The sequence below is a fragment of the Apteryx mantelli genome, chromosome 3 (genome assembly GCF_036417845.1).
Source record: "Apteryx mantelli isolate bAptMan1 chromosome 3, bAptMan1.hap1, whole genome shotgun sequence".
NCBI classification, from domain to species: Eukaryota; Metazoa; Chordata; class Aves; order Apterygiformes; family Apterygidae; genus Apteryx; species Apteryx mantelli.
In genome coordinates, this window is record NC_089980.1 from 14345125 (window position 1) to 14364176 (window position 19052).

General features: G+C 38.9%; 2 protein-coding genes across 2 annotated transcripts in view; one reads left to right on the forward strand and one right to left on the reverse strand.

The window, feature by feature from the left end:
• The window catches only part of LOC106494997 (pseudouridine synthase 10), a 37413-nt gene extending 22501 nt beyond the window's left edge, over positions 1–14912 (forward strand). Inside the window, exons 9-18 of the mRNA XM_067292731.1 lie at positions 377–441; positions 1499–1584; positions 4537–4662; positions 6824–6880; positions 7823–7899; positions 7992–8047; positions 8173–8290; positions 9464–9606; positions 10186–10285; positions 12087–14912. Of these exons, the coding sequence (XP_067148832.1) occupies positions 377–441; positions 1499–1584; positions 4537–4662; positions 6824–6880; positions 7823–7899; positions 7992–8047; positions 8173–8290; positions 9464–9606; positions 10186–10285; positions 12087–12125 (867 nt within the window). The 3' untranslated portion in view covers positions 12126–14912. The remainder of the gene's footprint in view (positions 1–376; positions 442–1498; positions 1585–4536; positions 4663–6823; positions 6881–7822; positions 7900–7991; positions 8048–8172; positions 8291–9463; positions 9607–10185; positions 10286–12086) is intronic.
• A 95-nt stretch (positions 14913–15007) lies between these two features.
• The window catches only part of REL (REL proto-oncogene, NF-kB subunit), a 37987-nt gene continuing 33942 nt past the window's right edge, over positions 15008–19052 (reverse strand). Inside the window, exon 10 of the mRNA XM_067292729.1 lies at positions 15008–18413. Coding sequence (XP_067148830.1) covers positions 17626–18413 — 788 coding nt within the window. The 3' untranslated portion in view covers positions 15008–17625. The remainder of the gene's footprint in view (positions 18414–19052) is intronic.

Sequence of the window (19052 nt, forward strand, 5' to 3'; positions counted from 1 at the left end):
CAAGGGGCAAACTTTAGATACTTGGTCAAATCCCAGCTCTCAGCTTTTGGTACTGGTTTAAATGTACAACTAAATAATCTTTATGTTCCAGTCTGTCAGAGGTCCTAGTTGTATTGCTTTCATGTCATGAGTAAAGTTGCTTGAATGTATGTTGGCAAAATTACACGTTGCTCTGTATGGCCTTATTAAAGTTAGGATTAAGAGCTCTTGCTGATACAGAAGTTGCTTTCAGGCATAAGGAAATGTGAAACACAATTGAAAAAATTGTATTGTGAGAAGTGTATGGTGTGTATGTTTGGGGTTTTTTTTTCCTCTTTAGGTATATCCTTTCTAAGCTTCTCTTATTTCTTGACTCATTTTTTATTTCACTGTGCAGTCTGTTTTCACTAGAATGGCAGTTGTAAAAGCCCTGGAGAAGATAAAAGAAGAGGATTTTTGCAAGTAAGTATATATTGAAACTGTAGTTCTTAGTACTGTGCTTTTGTATAGAATTAGGATGGGGAGGAAAATATTAGATGACTAAGCAGTGGTAAGATGTCTATAAAAACACTTTTAATTGTTTAAATTCTGCTAGTTTATTGGATAGAATATGTTGCACTTTCTGTGCTTTTGATGATAATAAAATGTCATTCCATATCTTTTAAGGAGTAATCTTAAAATGCTTGAATTAAGCCACGGAAGATGGAAAACTGTACATGCTGAAAACGAAGTTCTTTTCCATTTTGGTAGAAGTGGTTCATTGGTTTATTATACCAGGATCATCACAGGGGAGAAATTGTGGGTCAGCGCGCTGCAGTTCCACTCTGTGCTTTCAGCAGTATGTCCTTATAGGTCTCTGGGTTGCTACAAAATTTAGAATGATTAGAAGTCAAAACAGTTTGTTGTAGTATTGCCAATCATATACCTTCAAAAATCTTTATTTACATCCCCAAAACCACAGAGGACTTTTACAGATTGTGGAATTTGCCTTCCATATTTTGAACGTTAGAGTTTGTAAAGCAAACTTCTCATCACAAGAATGACTTTTTTAAGAAAGCACCGAATATTGTAATATGGTAAAAATTCCAAACGGTGGGAAGACATTAATAGATACTTTCTGTATAGTTCACTTTGTTTAATTGCACTAAATCTTTTCAGGTCTTTTCCTTGATTTCTAGCAAAGATTTAGTAACAGGTCCTGAAACTAGTTTTCATTCAATATTTAGTTTTTTTATTTCTATAGATATAGTATGGTACATCTTATTAGCACACTTGGGGGTATCATACATCAATAATACTGGATGACAGATGGACAAAAGTGCATTTTGCAATGCAGTGTTCTTGATTTGCTTAATGTTTATTCATTTGTTGCTGTTACAGCTTTTAATGTGAATACTGAGTTTATACTGTAGCTGTGTTTTGTGTAACTGAAGTCATCATCTTTCATGTCATTTTTGCTACAGTGATTCTCCATCATGTTCTGGTATTACTTGTCTTTTTTCAATCTTTTCTTATACAGGCATTTTCCATGTCCCCCAAGTTCACCAAAGAACTTCTGTGTTGCTCTGGAAATTCAGTGCAATAATGGTGCAGTTTTTGTGGCTGGTAAAGTAATCCATTTTTTTGCTGCTGTGTTGTCTTAACATAACTATATAATATTGCTGCAAGACCCAGGAAACTCTATTTGCTATTCGTTATGATTCATTTAATTATTTATAAGGAGCAAAAAACCCAAAGCTAGCTCTGTCCAAGAGGACTTCATCTGAAAGGGGGAGAAATCATACTTAGCTTGCCTTTGCTGAAGAAATGTTTTTGTCAAAAGTTAGAAATCACAGATCAACTTGTTAAAATCAAATCCGTTTGCCTGCTCTTATATTTTGAATTAGAACTTAGAGATGGTGCGTGTTGGGCATGGTTGGTGGGGGTGGGAACTGCAGACAGCGGTGCCTGGACCAAGGCAGGGCTCCCTGGCAGCTCCCATATTAGGAGCTGGAGCAGGGGAGCATGCCACTTCCGCTTCTGCCGCTATGTAGGCCACCATCTCCTTTCTGTACGTTTTGGAAGCTCCAGCTTTTCCGCACCGTCGTTCTTTTGCTTCGGCAGACGGAAAAGCTCTCGCTTCTGAAGACAGCACAGGAAGATGTGAAGATTTCAAAAAACTTTCTTTGCCCCCTTGCTGATTAAGGGGGCTCATCCAGAAGCAGTTTATGAAATGAAGGATTTTGTCCTGTGGTCAAAGCTTGCTCTTTCCTTGGAAGAACCCTTATGCCTGCAAATCCTGCAGTTGTAGCATGTCCCCTGACGATAAGCGTGTGGTTTGGGAAAGGCACTGCCCCAGTAAATAAGCTCCCAGTGATGCTGTTCACTTGCTTGGACTTTGATTTGGATGCAGCAGTGTTCACCATCTGGATTTATCTGCATATTATTCCAGCCAAAACTGCTGATCTTAATGCCATTAATAAAGGTTAAATTGCAGAAAGCATAGCTCTTTCTGGTTGCTCCTCCAAATTAAGATGGCATCTGAAGTAATTACTAGTCTGATACAGGTAATGCAACAACACTGACTGTCCCTGAGCTGAATGTTACACTGATGATTCTACGAACTTTTCCATCATCTGCTTAAAAGAGCATCTACCTTCCCCCGGCCCTATGTATAAGCTACCAATTATTTAAATATATGCAAATGATAGATTATTTTTTACAAAGCCTACAATTTTAGGCCAATATAGTATGTTTAAAAGGATGTTAAAAACATCCTGAATAAAAGAAAACATAGAATGAGAAGAAAATAATGCAAAAGTGAATGTTCTCATGGCAGGCTAGTGTGATGTTCATTACATGTCTGTTTCTTATTTTTAATTACTGAATAGACAGTTAAATGTATGTTTTCATGGACCCAAAATAGCCAAAGTCTTTTAGCCTTTTCCAAACATGCTGCTTTATATTAGGTTGGTTTGTTGAATGGTTGTAGCAGAATTCGTCTATATGGAGTAAAAATAGAGGCTTGGCTTTCTGCACGTGATTTAATTTCAGTTTTGTGATTTACAGTTTATAGCTTGTGATGGTTATTTTTTTTTTTTTTCTTTCGTGTTTCAACCAAAAAAACAGGCAGGATATTTTCTTTAATTTATGAGGAATTAAATCCAGAATAGAAGAATTTATTTAATATAGTGCAGTTATTTTGCTATTGCAGCACTTTAAATGAGATCAGGATCTTAATTTGTAAGCACAGTTTCAGAGCTGGAATTGCCCTCTTGACCTTATCTTGGGTGTTTGCTGATCCCTTCCCCCCAACTCCTTTTTTTGACTCAGGAAAACTGTCAAACTGAGAAGCAGACTTCTGTTTTTTTTAACCCACTGTTGCTCAGATCAAAAGCTAAAATTATTAGATGGGGTCACTGAGAGAAAAAATATTATTTTCCTTTTGCCATTTTATGGAAAGAGAATTTAGCAGTGTGAATCTGACTTATGGATGATTATTCATAGTCATTTCTTTCTTCTCCCCAGTGAACCAGCATTAGTCAGTTTCCCCATTTGTTTGTGTGGGGGTTTTTTGCAGATCAAAAGGCAAGAAGGAAACATTGTTAGAAATAGGAAAATGTGATACTGAAAACCCGAAAATTGAGAGGACAGAGGCACAGGTATAATATGCACAGATACTTTGAACTCCCTTTTTATTTTCAATACACTAGGTTTCAAATTGAAACTTTTAGCGTAGGGGTTTACTCACTATTTTTTGTGAATGAGTTTGTTCTTTTGTGCATGTTCTCATTTCTTACAAAACCTACAGATAAGAAGGCTTGTCTTGGTCATCCATATTGGACTTGTTCTTTGACTGCAGCGGTCTTTGCATTTCATGGGAGATGGCATGTTAATGTGAGATAATACGAGAATCAATCGGAGGATGGCCATCTCTTTACATGGCAACTTTTCAAGCATCTGGAAATTTGTACTAGTATATTGTTAAGATATTTTGCTTGTGTGATTTTCCTAGTAACAAGCCCAAGCATTTTAGTTTGGGCTTTTTTTTTTTTGTTAAATGTACAGAAAATGGCAGAACCTGAGTTGAAACCTGAACTACTTGATACAGGGAGGTGGGAACTTCTTTACTTGGGACCTAACATACATGGGTGGGCAGGCATGTGTATAGCAATAGTTTGGTATATGGGAGACTGGTTCAAGACCATGCTTTGATTCCAAAAAGAATTTTGCGTTCAGAATAAAGTTGACTCAGATCGGGCACTTGAACCTCTGGCTTTTTATTCCCAGTTGTGTCAGGCTTTGTACAGTTTTGTTTCTACGACTGTATTTGAAGTTACAACTGTAGCAGTAGGCTCTGTGCATCTACCTTTAAACTGGCCAGCTCAGATGCTGACACTCTTGTGGCTGTAGCAGCACACATTTCATACTGTTGCCATATTGCTCTTGCTATAATACAAGTTTAACCCTGTAAATTTATTTTCACAATGCCCCTATGAAAGTTAAGTGTTTTGTGCTGTGGAGCTTTTGTCCCTTGCTATAGAGCGATTACTGGTAACATACTTATTTTTCTGACAGGAAGATACAATAAATATTCAAGGAATTTGCCACAAACTCCCTGGATTATTGATGGGGAGCGGAAGCTGGAATCTTCAGTAGAAGAACTGATTTCAGAGCATCTCATGGCAGAATTCAAAGCAGATAGTAAGTGTCCAGGAGATCTCTTACAATATATGTTTTTCATTGTTACTAGAATATTTTTTCCTAGTAGTTACTCACTTAATATAAGAAAGCAATGGAAAAAACAGATTCTTAATCCCCCTTTTATCATTCCAAGCCAAAGCTTGTCCACTTTTGTAAGCTCTCATCTGTGTGTAATTAGTTGCCTGCTTTGTTTTATGTAATATCTTTTATCCTTCTAAAGTACCTCCTCAGTTGATCCTGATGGTACAAGTATTATAGTTTTATGTGGTAGTATTCTAGCCTAGCCATACTTCTTAACAGTTGATAATTCATTCAGTGACTTCCAGTCAGAAAGTTTTTGCCTTCGGCATTCTATGATACCTGCCTGGCCTCCAACCCCTTCATGTTTTTGTCTGATGAACTTATTTTTTGCAATGCATAGAGTTACAAGCTAAATGCTTATCTAGGGCTTGTTCAGATGAAATAATCATTGCCCATCATTTGTCATAATACTAGACTTGGAATTAGTGATCTAGAAGGTCCTGGGAAAAATGGTATTAAACACCAGTTTAGAAAAAACAGCTACCATCATTGTGCCATTGTTCTCTCCCCTCCCCTTGCATATGTTAGTCTGAATGCTAGGAAAAACATGTCTTTAGGCCAGGTACAATGCAATACCTGATTTACCACAGGTAACTACCAGAAGTACGTGTGCACTTAATGTTGAGAAAAGATACAAACAAATAGGCAAAGCATTGCCAGCAGGTTGAGGGAGGTGATCCTTTCTCTCTTCTCTGCGCTGGTGAGGCCACATCTGTAGCGCTGTGTCTAGGTCAGGGCTCCCCAGCGCAAGAGAGACACAAACCTGCTGAAGTGAGTCCAGCAAAGGGCCACAAAGATGATTAAGGGACTGGAGCATCTAACATATGAGGAGAGGTTCGGAGCTGGGACTCTTACGCTGGAGAAAGGAAGACTGAGGGGGGAACTTATCAGTGTTTATAAATACCTGGTGGGAGGGTGTCAGGAAGACAGAGCCAGACTCTTTTCAGTGGTGCCCAGTGACAAGACAAGGCAATGGACACAAATTGAAATATAGGAAATTCCGTTTAAACATAAGAAAAGAACTTTTTACTGTGAGGGTGGTCAAACACCAGAACAGGTTTCCCAGAGAGGTTGTGGAGTCTCTATGCTTGGAGATATTCAAAACCTGAATGGGCACGGTCCTGGGCAACCTGCTCTAATCGACCCTGCTTGAGTAGGGGGGCTGGACTGGACATTCTCCAGAGGTCCCTGCCAACTTCAGCTATTCTGTGATTCTTTGAAATGTCCTAGTTGCAAATTTTTCAAGTCCCAACTAAAAAAAGTCTGATGGTGTGACAGAAATGAGCCTTCATGACCATGGAAAAGTTTTATTGTGGTTATGTAGTTGCCATACTGTGATCAGAGAAATGAGGGATAACAAAAGCTGAGGAAATCTTTATGAACCCTGTATGTTCCCTGTCAAGGAGAAAGTTTTTGAAACTATCCAGCTTTCAGAGACCCTTTGGGATGGACCTGCAAATTTACTCTCCAGGGTTTTGTCTCCCATTGTTTCCTCAGGCAAAGCTTAAAGTTGGAAGGGATATGAGGAAGGAAACCAAGTACCTCAAAATACATTTTTATATCTTGAAAGACAAAATACCCAAATACACAGAGGTTAGCTGCCAGATTGTACTTGAATTTCTCTTCCTCTTCTGTCCAGGTGTATATGAATAACAGAAGTTTCTGTAAAATCATTGGAAACCATTGGGTGTATTTAGGATAAAGGGTTGCGTTTTGGAGGAAGACAGCTCAGTTTAATTTTATTCATAGACTTGAAGCATCTGTGTAAGAAATGAACAGAATTAAACAGGGGAATTCCTTTAGGATTCTGCTGCTTTTTCACACATTTTCAGGGCTGTAGTGGTCTCATTCAGGCCAAAGAACTAGAAGTGCTCCTCAAGAAACTTGTGAACCTGAAGGAATAAACAGTAATTATCCTCTGATTTGTTTAAATATGGTGCAGGCTGCATTTTATAAGGATAACTGTTGGAAGTATCTTTACAAACAGGTTTAGAAAGAAAATATTTCACCTTTTAAAAGCTGTGGAGAGTTTTAAAAATGTAAAATAGAATCTCACCTTCCTTGTTAAAATCTGTTATAGGCTTTAATTTTTCTTCCTCTGGAAGAGAAGATGTGGATGTAAGAACACTAGGCAACGGTAAGGCTGGAACTTCTCTTGTTAAATACAGAAACAAACAAAACGGTTAACTGAAGCTACTCGAATAGATCTTGCTGAATGCTAAGTATATAAGTGTGTGAATAGACAGTGCTCTGAAACTTTCTCTCAGAAGCATTTTAGTTGTATGTATGCATTTATTGCCAAAGACTGAACAGTTTCATAGAAAGAACCGGGAAAGAGGAGACCTTTGCTCAGTATCCTTGGCTGCACAGATGCATAGAAATGCGTAGCTTGTTAGGAATATTTTATTGTATTCGTTTCCTATTTTTGAACTATTTATGTCACACCGATTCCTCTGTTGGTTTCTGCTGGGTCCTTCTACTTTGCCTCACTGTCACTGGGGACTGGGGAAGCCTTATTTTCTTTTTGAACGTGTCTGCTTTCTAAAGGTCAGTTGCTTTCCAATACACTGAAGCTACTATAGCCAAAGGGGGAGGGAGAAGAAAAAGGCAAAAGTAACAGTGAGTTGTTCCTGTTGCTGTCTGATTTGTAGCATAGTTCTTGGCATTGCTTATACTGGGATCATCCCTGGCCCTGAGCACAGAAAGTGCAGCCATTGCAACAGATGTTTAGCTGAGGGAGCGGGATTTAACATTGTCTTGCACCTGGGCATTGCTGTAGGTGACAGAAAATAAGCTAATTAACTTTTTCTTCTTATTTTATTTTTTAATTAGCACAGACTTGTACAAGACGTCTTCTGGGAAGTTGTAATTTGCACATATTGCTGATACTGGGGTTTAGTAGCCAAAAAAAGTCCCTTGTTTCTTTCCTTCCATCTGATGCTACATCCCTAAACCCGCAAGCCCTATCCCTGTTTGCATAACAGCAAACAATCTTCACACCTTCTAACCTTACTGCATAAATTCAAACGTTAATTTAGAACAACATGTTTTTATGTTTTATGCCTGCGCATGTTGCCAGGAAGGCCCTTTGCAATTGAGCTTGTGAATCCACGTAGAATACATTTTACTGCTGAGGAAATGAAGAGACTTCAGCAGGTAAATCATTTGCACCTCATGGAACTCGTAAAGCACATGTTTCTCCTCTAACTGAGCAGCTTTGCTAACTGATTCTTTTTTAAATATCACAGACAATTAATAACTCTTCAGACAAAATACAGGTTCGAGATTTACAGCTTGTCACCAGGTCAGTATTTATCATCTTTGGCAAGGGATTTCAAAGTGATGCTTTGGGAGTTCTGCAAGCATTCTTGCTCACAGCATTATATAATTATGCTTATGTTATGTGAGTAATTAATTCCTTTTGTTTAGAGAGGCAATTGGACATATGAAGGAAGGCGAAGAGGAAAAGACAAAGACCTATAGTGCCTTAGTATGGACAGACAAAGCAATACAGAAAGAAGACGTTGCATTCCTAGATGATCTCAAGGTATCTGTATCTATTTTTGCTAATTTTTAGAGCACCTGTCCTGAAATCTTAGAGGAGAGTTAATATACATGCACCCACAGAAACACCTATTTCTCTTTGACTTTTTAATTAGGGGGGGGGGTTTTGCACTAGGGACTTTCATACCTCCTTTCCCTTTCTCACTCTTCCTTACTTCCCTATTGCCGTGCTAGCAATATAGCTAGTTGTCTGTTAGCCAAGAGAACAAATTATTGTCTACTGGAAGGTAGATGTTATACCAAATAATAAAAAACACTGAATGGGCAAGGGGGAGATCTGACACCCGCACCCCTTTCTTTGGCTTAGATTTTCTGTTTTGCTTAAGTGAAAGGAGTGGAGATGGTCACTTGTTCTACTAGCTCTAAAGCCACTCTTCCACAGCAGCAGCAATTAGGAGTTTGTAGTGTCTATGGAAAATAACACAAAGAGGAGGCCTCGCCAAGTGCTCGATGTAAGAAGTATATTTTGTTAATGAGAACTTCTCCAAATGTTGGTCAGAGAGAGACTCCACTGACAGAGGGATGTGTTCAGGTTTCATTGTGTTGCACGATGGGTCTTGGCCATGAAATAATTCTCAAGTAAGGAAACAAAGGGCTCGAACCATTACAATTCAGGAAAACAACAGATGTGAAGCAGTTTTTTTAGCATGCCCGCCCCCTGCCTTAAAGGATGCCTTTCAAACTAATACGTCTTATTTGGGGAAGGGGACGGGGTGGGGAATGAGCTTTTTAATCATAAGATCTTACCTCATTTCAGTTCTTTTCTCACACTTTTCTTTCTAGAGGTTTGGCTGTAGTTTACACAAAGCATTTTGTGGGTGGGTTTTTTTTTTTTTTTAATTGCCCTGAGGCTCTTACTGAGCTTTTAAATCCTGGAGTTATTCCAGCAAAAGACTATGGAGATTTCAAGGTTATTCGTCTGTATTTGTGATTCTATTAGCTTGTGTTCATATGAGGCCTTCTCATTTACCCTTTGAGATGGTTGTCCTTTTTTCCTTTGATAAACAGGAAAAAAAAGTCCTTGGGAAGATTTGAACCACCATAATACAGTATTAAAAAGATATAACTGATTAACAGTATGTATAGATCTTTTTTCCAGTCTGTGCAGTATGTTGCACAGTTCCTTCTTCATTTGTTTTGTTGCTTCTTCTAATAGGAATTAAAACTTGACCAGAAAACACCTCTCCGGGTTCTTCACAGAAGGCCTCTAGCTGTAAGGCATCGGATCATTCACACCATGAAATCTGAGTACATAGATGAGCATCATTTTCGCCTGCATCTGAAAACTCAAGCAGGAACGTATCCTTAGACCCTGTTACACAATACATGTACAAAACAGTTTGTTGACTACAGTAATTCAGGCAGTGGGAAGTTTTCTGCTTTTGTCACTCCAGTGTTTCTAAATCCCTGCTCTTCAGCAGCTCATATGTTGCTGTATAATGTTTGCTCTTATGTCAAAATTTCGTGTTCAGGCTTTCATTTAAAAATCTTACCGGCCTGTGTTATTTTTTGATGACCAGTGTAATAGTTTTAAAGTATATGATAAGTACAAAAATGTACTAGTTAAAGATACATTTAAGCTCTTTTTTTAATTTAAAACTTTTCACCTTAGAAAGCAAACTTTTCCACATTATTCAACATACTGCAATGCATGCTGTAGATTGTTGCTACTTACAAGTTAACAGTTTTGTCGTAAAATCACCATCCACTTTGGGGTGGACAGAAAATACAGGATGGTAATGCGGTTCTTGGCATTAGAGTCAGAAGTCAAGAATTAGGAAGTCTTATAAAGTCTTTTTTTAACCATTGCCCCCCGCCCCGCCCCCCCTTCAGAGTGCTTTGCAGTAGAATGCACCTTTCCTTAACCAGTATTTCTAGCTACATTAAAGAATTTGTGCATGGAGATTTTGGAAGAACAAAGCCAAATATTGGCTCATTACTGAACCGAACTGCTGACATTCTGGAGTTGGATGTAGAAGTAAGTTGCTTGTTTTTTATCTTTCCTGGAAATCAGTAATGTAGGTGTATTTGTGAGATGCTTTCAGTAGAATTGCTCTATCCAAATCAACTGTCCTAACTATCCATTCCTTACCACAGTTGATACAAAAGTTGATGTTAATGCAAAGATAATGGGTTGTACCATGCTCACATGCTTTCATGATGTATCGGACTGCTTCTGCTGAATTCATGTCAGGGGAGGGATGGGAGGACATGCCGTGAGTTTTGGGGTGCTTAATACAAAATTATTCTGCATCTGGAGGTAAAAGATGAGCTGGGAAGTTAAACATTTTAGAAGATGCCACTTCTCATTATTAGCACGCATTGGCATAGGAGCTTAGCAATAGGTAGTTCTTTTCTTTTCATGTTACATATTAGATACATATATACATACATCATTTCTTTCTGTTGGTATTTTAAAAAGGAGTTGGATGAAAAACAGGAGAGAGACATTTGACTTCCTCTTTCAACACCAGTTCAAACACAGCAAGAAAATATGTCTGTTCTCTTCCTGGAATTAGATGGGGTGGATGCTAACTTTTAACTACAAAATTCATTGTTTAAAAGAATGTAGCGATTTGGATTTATTACTTAACCTAATGGTTGGGCAAGGTTTATTTAAAACATGATTTTCCTTCTGAAGTAGGCAGTGTCAGCATGCTTGTTCTCATATATTTCTGTAAAACTGCCTCTGCATTACATTTTCTGTGGCAGGTAGACTTGCAGTTGTGGAGGGAACTTGTGTTACCTCTGAAAATTTGAGCAGCTGACTCGGCTGCAGCTGATAAGCGTTGCTCTCACATGGATAGGTGTCACTACAATTATTGGACATAACTGTGAAAGATATCTAGGGACTTGAAAATAATTATCAGTCTTGCTAACAATGCATTTTAGCTTAGCCTAAGAGCCTAATGCTTTGATGAAGTTGTAGATTAAGCAAGGAGTAGGTATGATTAATTTAGGCAGTCTTGAAGCCAAAGTGTTTAATGTACTGTGTTGTGATCCTGCTTTGACAAATGGTGATACGTCACTAGTGTAGGGTGTGCTGCTTTTGGAAGAGGGTGAGCGCAACAGGTTTGTCTAAAGGGAATTGGGATGTGGCAGCAGTGAGGCTAGGGGAGGAAGATATAATCCAAGTTCTAGTAATTACTACATTTGCTTCTGAAAAAATGTGGTGAGCACATTCTGTGTGTTTTGGCCCACAGTCAGGATGACTGTTTAATTATCTCGCCTACATAATTCTCGTGCATAATGCTTGCCAGCTTTTTCTTTTAATAGAGTTGTACTTGCTCAGGAGGCAGATTTGGGGACAGGTGATGGCATTCTACTCAAGCGTTGCCCACACTGCCCAGTATCTGGGTATTTCTGCTGCATCAATCAGCAAGTTGTTTGTTTTCACATCGTCACAGCCCATCTGTAGGATTTCCTGGTAGAGGTTGCAGACACTTCACGTTTCTAAATAATGGTTTTGGACACTTTGCAAATGCAGCCCAACATAATTGACTCTGGGAAGTAGTAGTACAAGTAGTTTTGATTCTGCTTCAGGAAGAACACCCGGCTCCCAGAGAACTCGCTCCAGACCTATGGAGCCACTGGAACAAGGTGGCTCTTTCATGCCACTGTCTCCTTGTCTTGTGCTACATCTCTCATCATTGTCTTTTATTTACTCTGCTCTCCACTGTTAACCTATAGCTGACAGGCATGGAGTTCTAACAACAAGTCTCTTTGTATACCTAGAATATCAAGTCTGCTGATTTTGCCTTTTTTCCCCCCTCTTCTAGTCTGTTGATGTTGACTGGCCTCCAACCCTGGATAATTAGCTCTTCAAGTTGGGACGAGGAAAAGCAGCTCCTCTGTCAGCAGCTGGTTACTGATTGAACATTGTACAGTATTACAGCTTGCTTGTTCATTGCAAAGTCTTTTTGTTGAACATTTGGATCATGTTGATCTGCCAAAAGATGCTGTTACTTTGAATTGACTTTCAACACTCTGGAACAGGTAGTGTTTGTTCGTTTAATCTCTAGCCTTATTTTAGTTTCTATCTTTCATAAAAAAAAAATTGGTAAGCTAGTATACTGATAGTAAGTCTTTTAAAAACAATTATTTGAGAGAAACGCAAATGGTGTAACATGCAAACAAGGTACTGAGCAAGGCACATCAAATATGCTTTCTGCAATACTGCTTGAAAACGTTTAAAGTGACCTTCCCTCAGACCAGATTTTTTAAAGTATTTTTATATTGGATGCTGCAGCTTTCTTGTCTGGGTAAAGGTGCCACCGAATTGTCTGAAGCCCAGTCCTAACCTTTTCTGAGCACTGTTCATACGTGACTATTAGAGATCCAACTCCCAGAAGTCGGGCAGACTCTGAAAACAGGGGGATAGTTACTGAAACGAGGCGACATTCTGCTGCGTGCTGACGGCTGTTTAGTCAATGTCTGTTTTAGAGATGTGCAGATTTGTCTCCCAAAGTAAGAGAGAAAAACAGTTTTCAGATGAAAACTTTGCACTGAAAACAGAGGTTGTTTTCTCATTTAAAAATATTAGTGATACTTCCTAGGAACTACAGTTGAGGTACTTCGGACCTGTAGTCTAATGGCTGTCTGGTTTGATTACAGTCCTCTTCATGCATAGGATTTCCCCACTGTTGAGTCACCATATATAAAAAGATTGGGTATTCCTGGCAATGGTACATGATGGAAATCCAGAGAATAGGGATACAGAGAACCCAAAAGTACAAGTAAACATAAAATGTAATGTAAAATACTGGTATTGAGCGATGAAGACAGAGGTAAAAAGCTTTGGTTTGTAGCATGGTTGTAGGATAAAAAAATCTTTGCTAGTACCTAAGGTTTGGATGGATGCCTGGACTAGTTGAACTTTGCCTAGAGAACTTGCCTGCAATAGGGAAGACCTGAGTTTCTTTCCTTGCTCCTGTGAATATTTTAAATGTTTTATACAACGCAGGGCAGTCTCCAAGGGAGAGTGCAAAAGCTGCGGCCCCGAGCCCTTTAGAACACGCCGGTTATAGGCTGGCTCTGGAGCGCTGCAAGGGGAAAGTGCCAATTGCCTCAGGAAGGAAGGAACTGTGCTGAGTGCCCGAGATATTAGCTGATGAGGTGAAAGTGGACCATCTTCTTCCTGCTCAGGGCATGTCTACCTGCATAGCTATCACACGGAGGAGCATGAATCTAACTCATTAATCTAGCAGGATCGCAAGGATGCAAGATTGGCCTATGGCCTGCTTATTGGCCAGGCCCCCCACTTATGTCTTCAGGAAAAGCCACTTTTATGCCTGTATCCTGTTGCAAAGCTGAATAAGGAATTAAAACATAGCTATTGTAGTTGATAAAAGCAGGAATAAAGATAAGGTAACAAAATACAATCCATTGTTAATGGCTAGTGTGCAAATGCATTAGGAAGATGCTTCTGCTCACCTGAAGTACAGAAAAGAGTCCAGAAAAGAGAAATTAAGGTTTGGAATTTAAGGGCTCTTCTTAATGAACAGTTCAGAAATAGTAAAGGTAATAAAGGTAATACTTTCCAAGACAAACCACTATTTTGGGATGGGAAGGATCAGTGAGATGCATTACTTTCAATTTAGTGGTGCTGGGGCTTCATAATAGAACAGCTGCACAACTTTAGCTGAAGGCTCAAAAAGACATTAATACATAGATTTTAAAGGAGCTCCTAAAAACCGATCTGGAAAAATATTACACACGCTGCCTATGATTGATGGGCTCTCAAAACTCGTCTCGCATTGTTTGTCTGGTCCATTGTGATGTACCTAAGTATGGCTATAGTTCAGAAGCTCCTGTTTTTCTAACGCAAAAATAAATAATAGGAACATTAGCAGACAGCAACATTTTTTGTTTTTAATCGTAAAGCTCTTATGAGCAAGAGATTCCAGCAGTAGCTGCCTCAGATAATAATCTGTATAAGTAGCTACAAACACCTAGAAAGGAAGTGTTGTGAATGATGGAAAACTTAAGAAACTGAATACAGAAAACAAACAAAAGAGAATTTCAGTCTCATATCTATGGGATTTCTTGAAAGAAACTCAGAGTGAGCTAGAATATGATTTATAAATTCCATAAACTACAGGGGAAAAAATATAAGCCAGACAGCAGTATGGACATGACAAACATTAGAAGAGCTGTCCCCAAAGTGAAACAGAGCTAAGAAGGCAGGAGCAGAAAGGACCGCTCCTTCTATCATAATGCAAAGACACTCTAGGAGCTCTTATCTTCAGCTTGTTCTTTAATATGCTGTATGGGGGTCATGGTGACAGTGAAGACCAAGTTAAGAATCAGCGTGCAGATAAATGAAGCTATAACGATTAGTCTAAGTGTGCAGAGTCTAATCTGATCTTCATGCAATGTGGAGAGTGCCATCAAAAATGTCTAAATCACATATTTTCTGTGATTAAATTTGAAGCATCCAAATGAGGAAAAAAAAAAGCTGATGGTGCAAATGCCTGCCTGTACAGCTGTTTAGATGCTCATTTATTGTTCAGTAATCATGTGAAAACTGAAAATAGATTACATCTCCAATTTTCATACTTTGTTTAAAGTCTGCAGTTTTAATAAAGAAAGATAAATACTTTGAACTGTCATAATCTGTAATGAGTATTGCAGCAGCAGTACTAATGTTATACTTTGGCCCTCATCTTGTTTTTAAAGTAAAATACCTACTTGTAAATACACAGTGAATTAAATAGGATGTTTTGTGAGACTAACAAGAGCAAGATTTAATCTTGTTCTTGAGGAGACTGTATGAAAGAGGTAGACATCTTCTAGCACATTATGTGAAAATGCTGAAAAATAAGGTCAGAGCAGTGTTTCTTAGTATCATTCTTCTTCATACTCCAAGCACTCGAAATAAATATTTCTCCAAACAATTGGTCACTTAAAATCCTCCCCCTACATTTTTTGCATCAGTTTAGCTGAACTTGGAGATTTAGGAGAAAGCAGTTTGCCAAGGAAGATGGTGGCTGTGAGCTGCGCCAGTGGAGCATCTCTAGATGAGCATGACTGCATCTGCACTGTGCTCCTCTGACTTACCAAAGGCAATTTTATCCTGCCACATCAGAAACAAACCTGATGAGTGAAACTGAATCCTTCTGTTCACAGTGTTCTAGGTTGCGTTGTGATCAGCAGTAATTGCGTGCAGAATAAAATACCCAAGAAAGCCCCAGGATAAACAAACCAAAACCAGCGTCTCTGATTTCTGTGGCTTTTCTGAGGTGTGGGATGTCATTTTAAATTTGAGGAGCTTGCAGAAGCTGAGTATTTATGATGACCAGTTTTTTAATTACCAAACCAACTTGTTTACAAAGGAAAACAGAACATTGAAAATATTTAATTATACAACAAAAACAAATCATACTATAAAGAGCTTTCTATAAAATGAGTAAAATGTTTACATTTAATAAAATTGAGAACTTCAAAAAAAGAACTGAATAAACAACACATTTTAAGCTTTCTGCTGTTCTTTGTATTTCTTTGGTCTTTGTATTGCTTAAGACTGATTAGGAGCTCCTGAAAAAGTATGTGTTTTGAAGAAGTGAGGAAAAACTACTTTAAAATATAAAGTCAGTTCATTCCGTTGTGTATCATCTGGAATTATGGGGAACAGTTTTCCAAGCTTCATTTATACACATCATCTAAGGGGTGTAGTCTGTCACTTGTGTAACTGGTATAATGCATTACTGCTGCAGTACATTATTGCTTTGAATCCTGCAGTGAATTACTGCAGTAAGGAGTCACTGCTCTCCCATAAACCACTAAGGTTTCTTGGAGCTCTTTTCTGCCCTGTATACCACTATACATCTCAACTGCCTCTTCTGATTCGGGATTGTGGGTTGTTTTTGTTTGTTTATAGAGTCAAGTGTGCAAGGGAAATAGTTATTGCTTTCTTTCATGGTGCAGTTTTATGTTGCCAAACAGTAACAATTAGTTTCTTAAGCCTTATCTGCCATAGGAAACAGCTGTGTAACTTAAGAAATGTACTCATGTATTTGTTGATGTGTTGCTTCTTAAAAATAGTTATAATATATTAAAACAGCAAAGCCCTATATGCGGAGTAAAGTGTCTTACCTAGCCAGTAACATCTTATGAGTTGTCATGAAACATCTCATGTCTCAGGCTAAGAATGAAGATTGGGAAGCAAAGGGAAGGAGGTTCTAATTTCTGATCCAGAGCGTAGAGGGGTGCTTTTAATTAGTACCGACTGAAATGGCCTTAAATTGTTAATACGGTGTATCTGGAGTAGGATGCACGGAGATTGCGCTTCTGGGTTTGCCCCAAAGCTTTCTTGTGAAGGGGTTGGGGAGGGAGGGGAGGGCAGGATCTGACCCTCTCTTAAGCAGTCACTTGCATAGCAGGAAACTGCCAGGATACCTGAGGAAAGAATAGGTAGATGCCTTGGCCCAATATATTTCTGCTATTCAAAATAAAATATATATCACAGCCACACAAAAAAAAAAAACTTCCAGAGAAATAACAGCATGCTCCATTCCTAAAGCAACAGGGTTTTGTCATTTAAAATAGTGCACTTTGGATGAAGTGCAGAAAAGTCCTTATTTTCTGTTCATTGTTTTGTGCAGTGATTCATTTACAACAGAGCTGGACTATTTAAAAACTCAAACAAACCTTCCGGTCTTTTAAAATACATCTAACAATGACATAGTCATTAAAAATTTTTTAGAGCAAATTTGCCTTCAAAGCAAATGGAATGTGATGAAGATGTGAAAAAAAATCAATGCATAATCTTGTTTTAGGAGAACACTATTTCATATAAAAGAGGTTAAGAAACCTAAACCTTTCAAGTAAGTAAGTTGAGTAAAACTTTAATATTGTTAAGCAAGACTGAGCAAGAGTGCCCATGTGTATTTTTTTTCCTAACTTCTGTTGTATCAAAATTTATAGTTAATTTCCATAGCAAAAAATGGTTTCTTTCCAAACAATTTTAACTCTGTGAATTATTTGAAACTTGACCCTTCTGAAGATAGATACCAGCTTTTACAAATGAGCTCCCCAAAAGTAAGGAAGCTTTAAGTGTTAAAAATCCCTTTTTCCAACAGTGTAAAAATGTGTATGAGGTACTTTTAAGGTACAAAACTCTAAACCCTAGTCCCACCTCTGTTCTTAATGGGCACCAATCTTAGGGCTATAATATATAGCCTTAAGTTATATCATGAAACTTGCATAATAACATTCTGAGAGAGAAAGCAGGCAATCCAGAAGGATAAGTTACTCTTCTTCACACAGCTAGCCATTTGAAAAGCTCTAGGTACCCACTTCCAGCCTGACATCGCTGGCTCAATGGTTATAGCTTGGTAATATGCTATCAAATTGGAAAGATGGATAGAGCTCGTCACCGTGGACACCATCTGTGTCATAGTACTGGTTATCTGCAATGCTATTTTGATGATTCTGGATAGGGTTGGTGGATAGTCTTGATTCACTCAAAACTTCTTGGTCTATAAAACTGTAAGCTGCTGGATCAGCTAAATTAGACTGTGAATTAAAAGGTGTGCTGCCAGGGGCTGCTACAGGTGTACAAGCTGGTGGCACCTGATGGAGCTGCTGCCTCTGATTGCTTGCATGTAGCACTTGGTTATACTTTTCAAAGTTTATACTGGTGCAGTTCATGTCATCGGTCTCCATGCTGACGATGCTCGCTGTGGTGACACTGGCGGGATGAGCCTGGTGCACAAGGCTGCTACTAGAAACATTCTGCATGTCTGCAGGCGACACGGCCACTGCTCCTATGCCATTTGTGTTGCCGAAACTCCTGTAGAAACTTGGATCCTTCTCATCAGCCCAGTTCAGAGGGTTTTCATGGAAAGCTGGGAGAGCGCTGCTGCCCTGAGCGCTGGCGTGAGGCACCTCTGCTGCAAAGCTGCTCTGTGGGTGTGCATTGACCAGGCTGCCTGCTGAAGAGGGGGTGTACAGAGGCTGCCAGCACGAGGAGAGCGTGTCTTGCTTCCCTGGCCCCACCTGCGCAGGCTGATGTGGCATCTGATTGCAGGCAGAGTAAATTTGACTAGTGTTGGCCAGAGTTCCTGGCCCTGGCATCATCAGTGCAGATGAAAACATGTTTGGTTCTACGAAAAGGAAAGACGTTACCATGTTTTTATGCTATTACATACATTTTTAAACTTACAAATGGTAGAAGGCACAGCTAATGAAAAGGCTCAAGGCTTCAAGCATTTTTTGACCCAGCAAAACAAGAATGGTGCTATCTTAAGACTATAAGTATATTTGCACTTAAGTACTTGCTTAAATGCTCTCCAGGGTAGGACCTAGAGTTTTGGACAGCAGCAAGACAGCTATCTACCTCATCCCTCTTAATGACAAATACTGAAGATAGCAGCCTATGTATAAAAAAACCGATGGCTTTAGTTTGCATAGTTGAAAGTACCAGTATCTTATGGAAAGAAAACCTGGAGAGAATTTTAGAACTTCAAGCAAAGAGGAGGGAGAGCCAGGAACTGAGCGTTACATTTAAAGGACAACGTATCTGAACACAGAGAAAATGGTAAAGTTACCCAAGGGCCTAAATGATTTGCTTAGAAAGCTAATTCCATCAACTCCAACACTTCTAACAAGATGTGTGCTTTAGAGTTTGTGCAAATAACCTCAGCTTTAAATTATCTTTGGCCTTCCCATGCACTCTTTCTGCCCCATGTCAGAAAAAGCTGATCAATGCTTGCTTATCATCTAGGGTAAGGTCATGGGGTGGC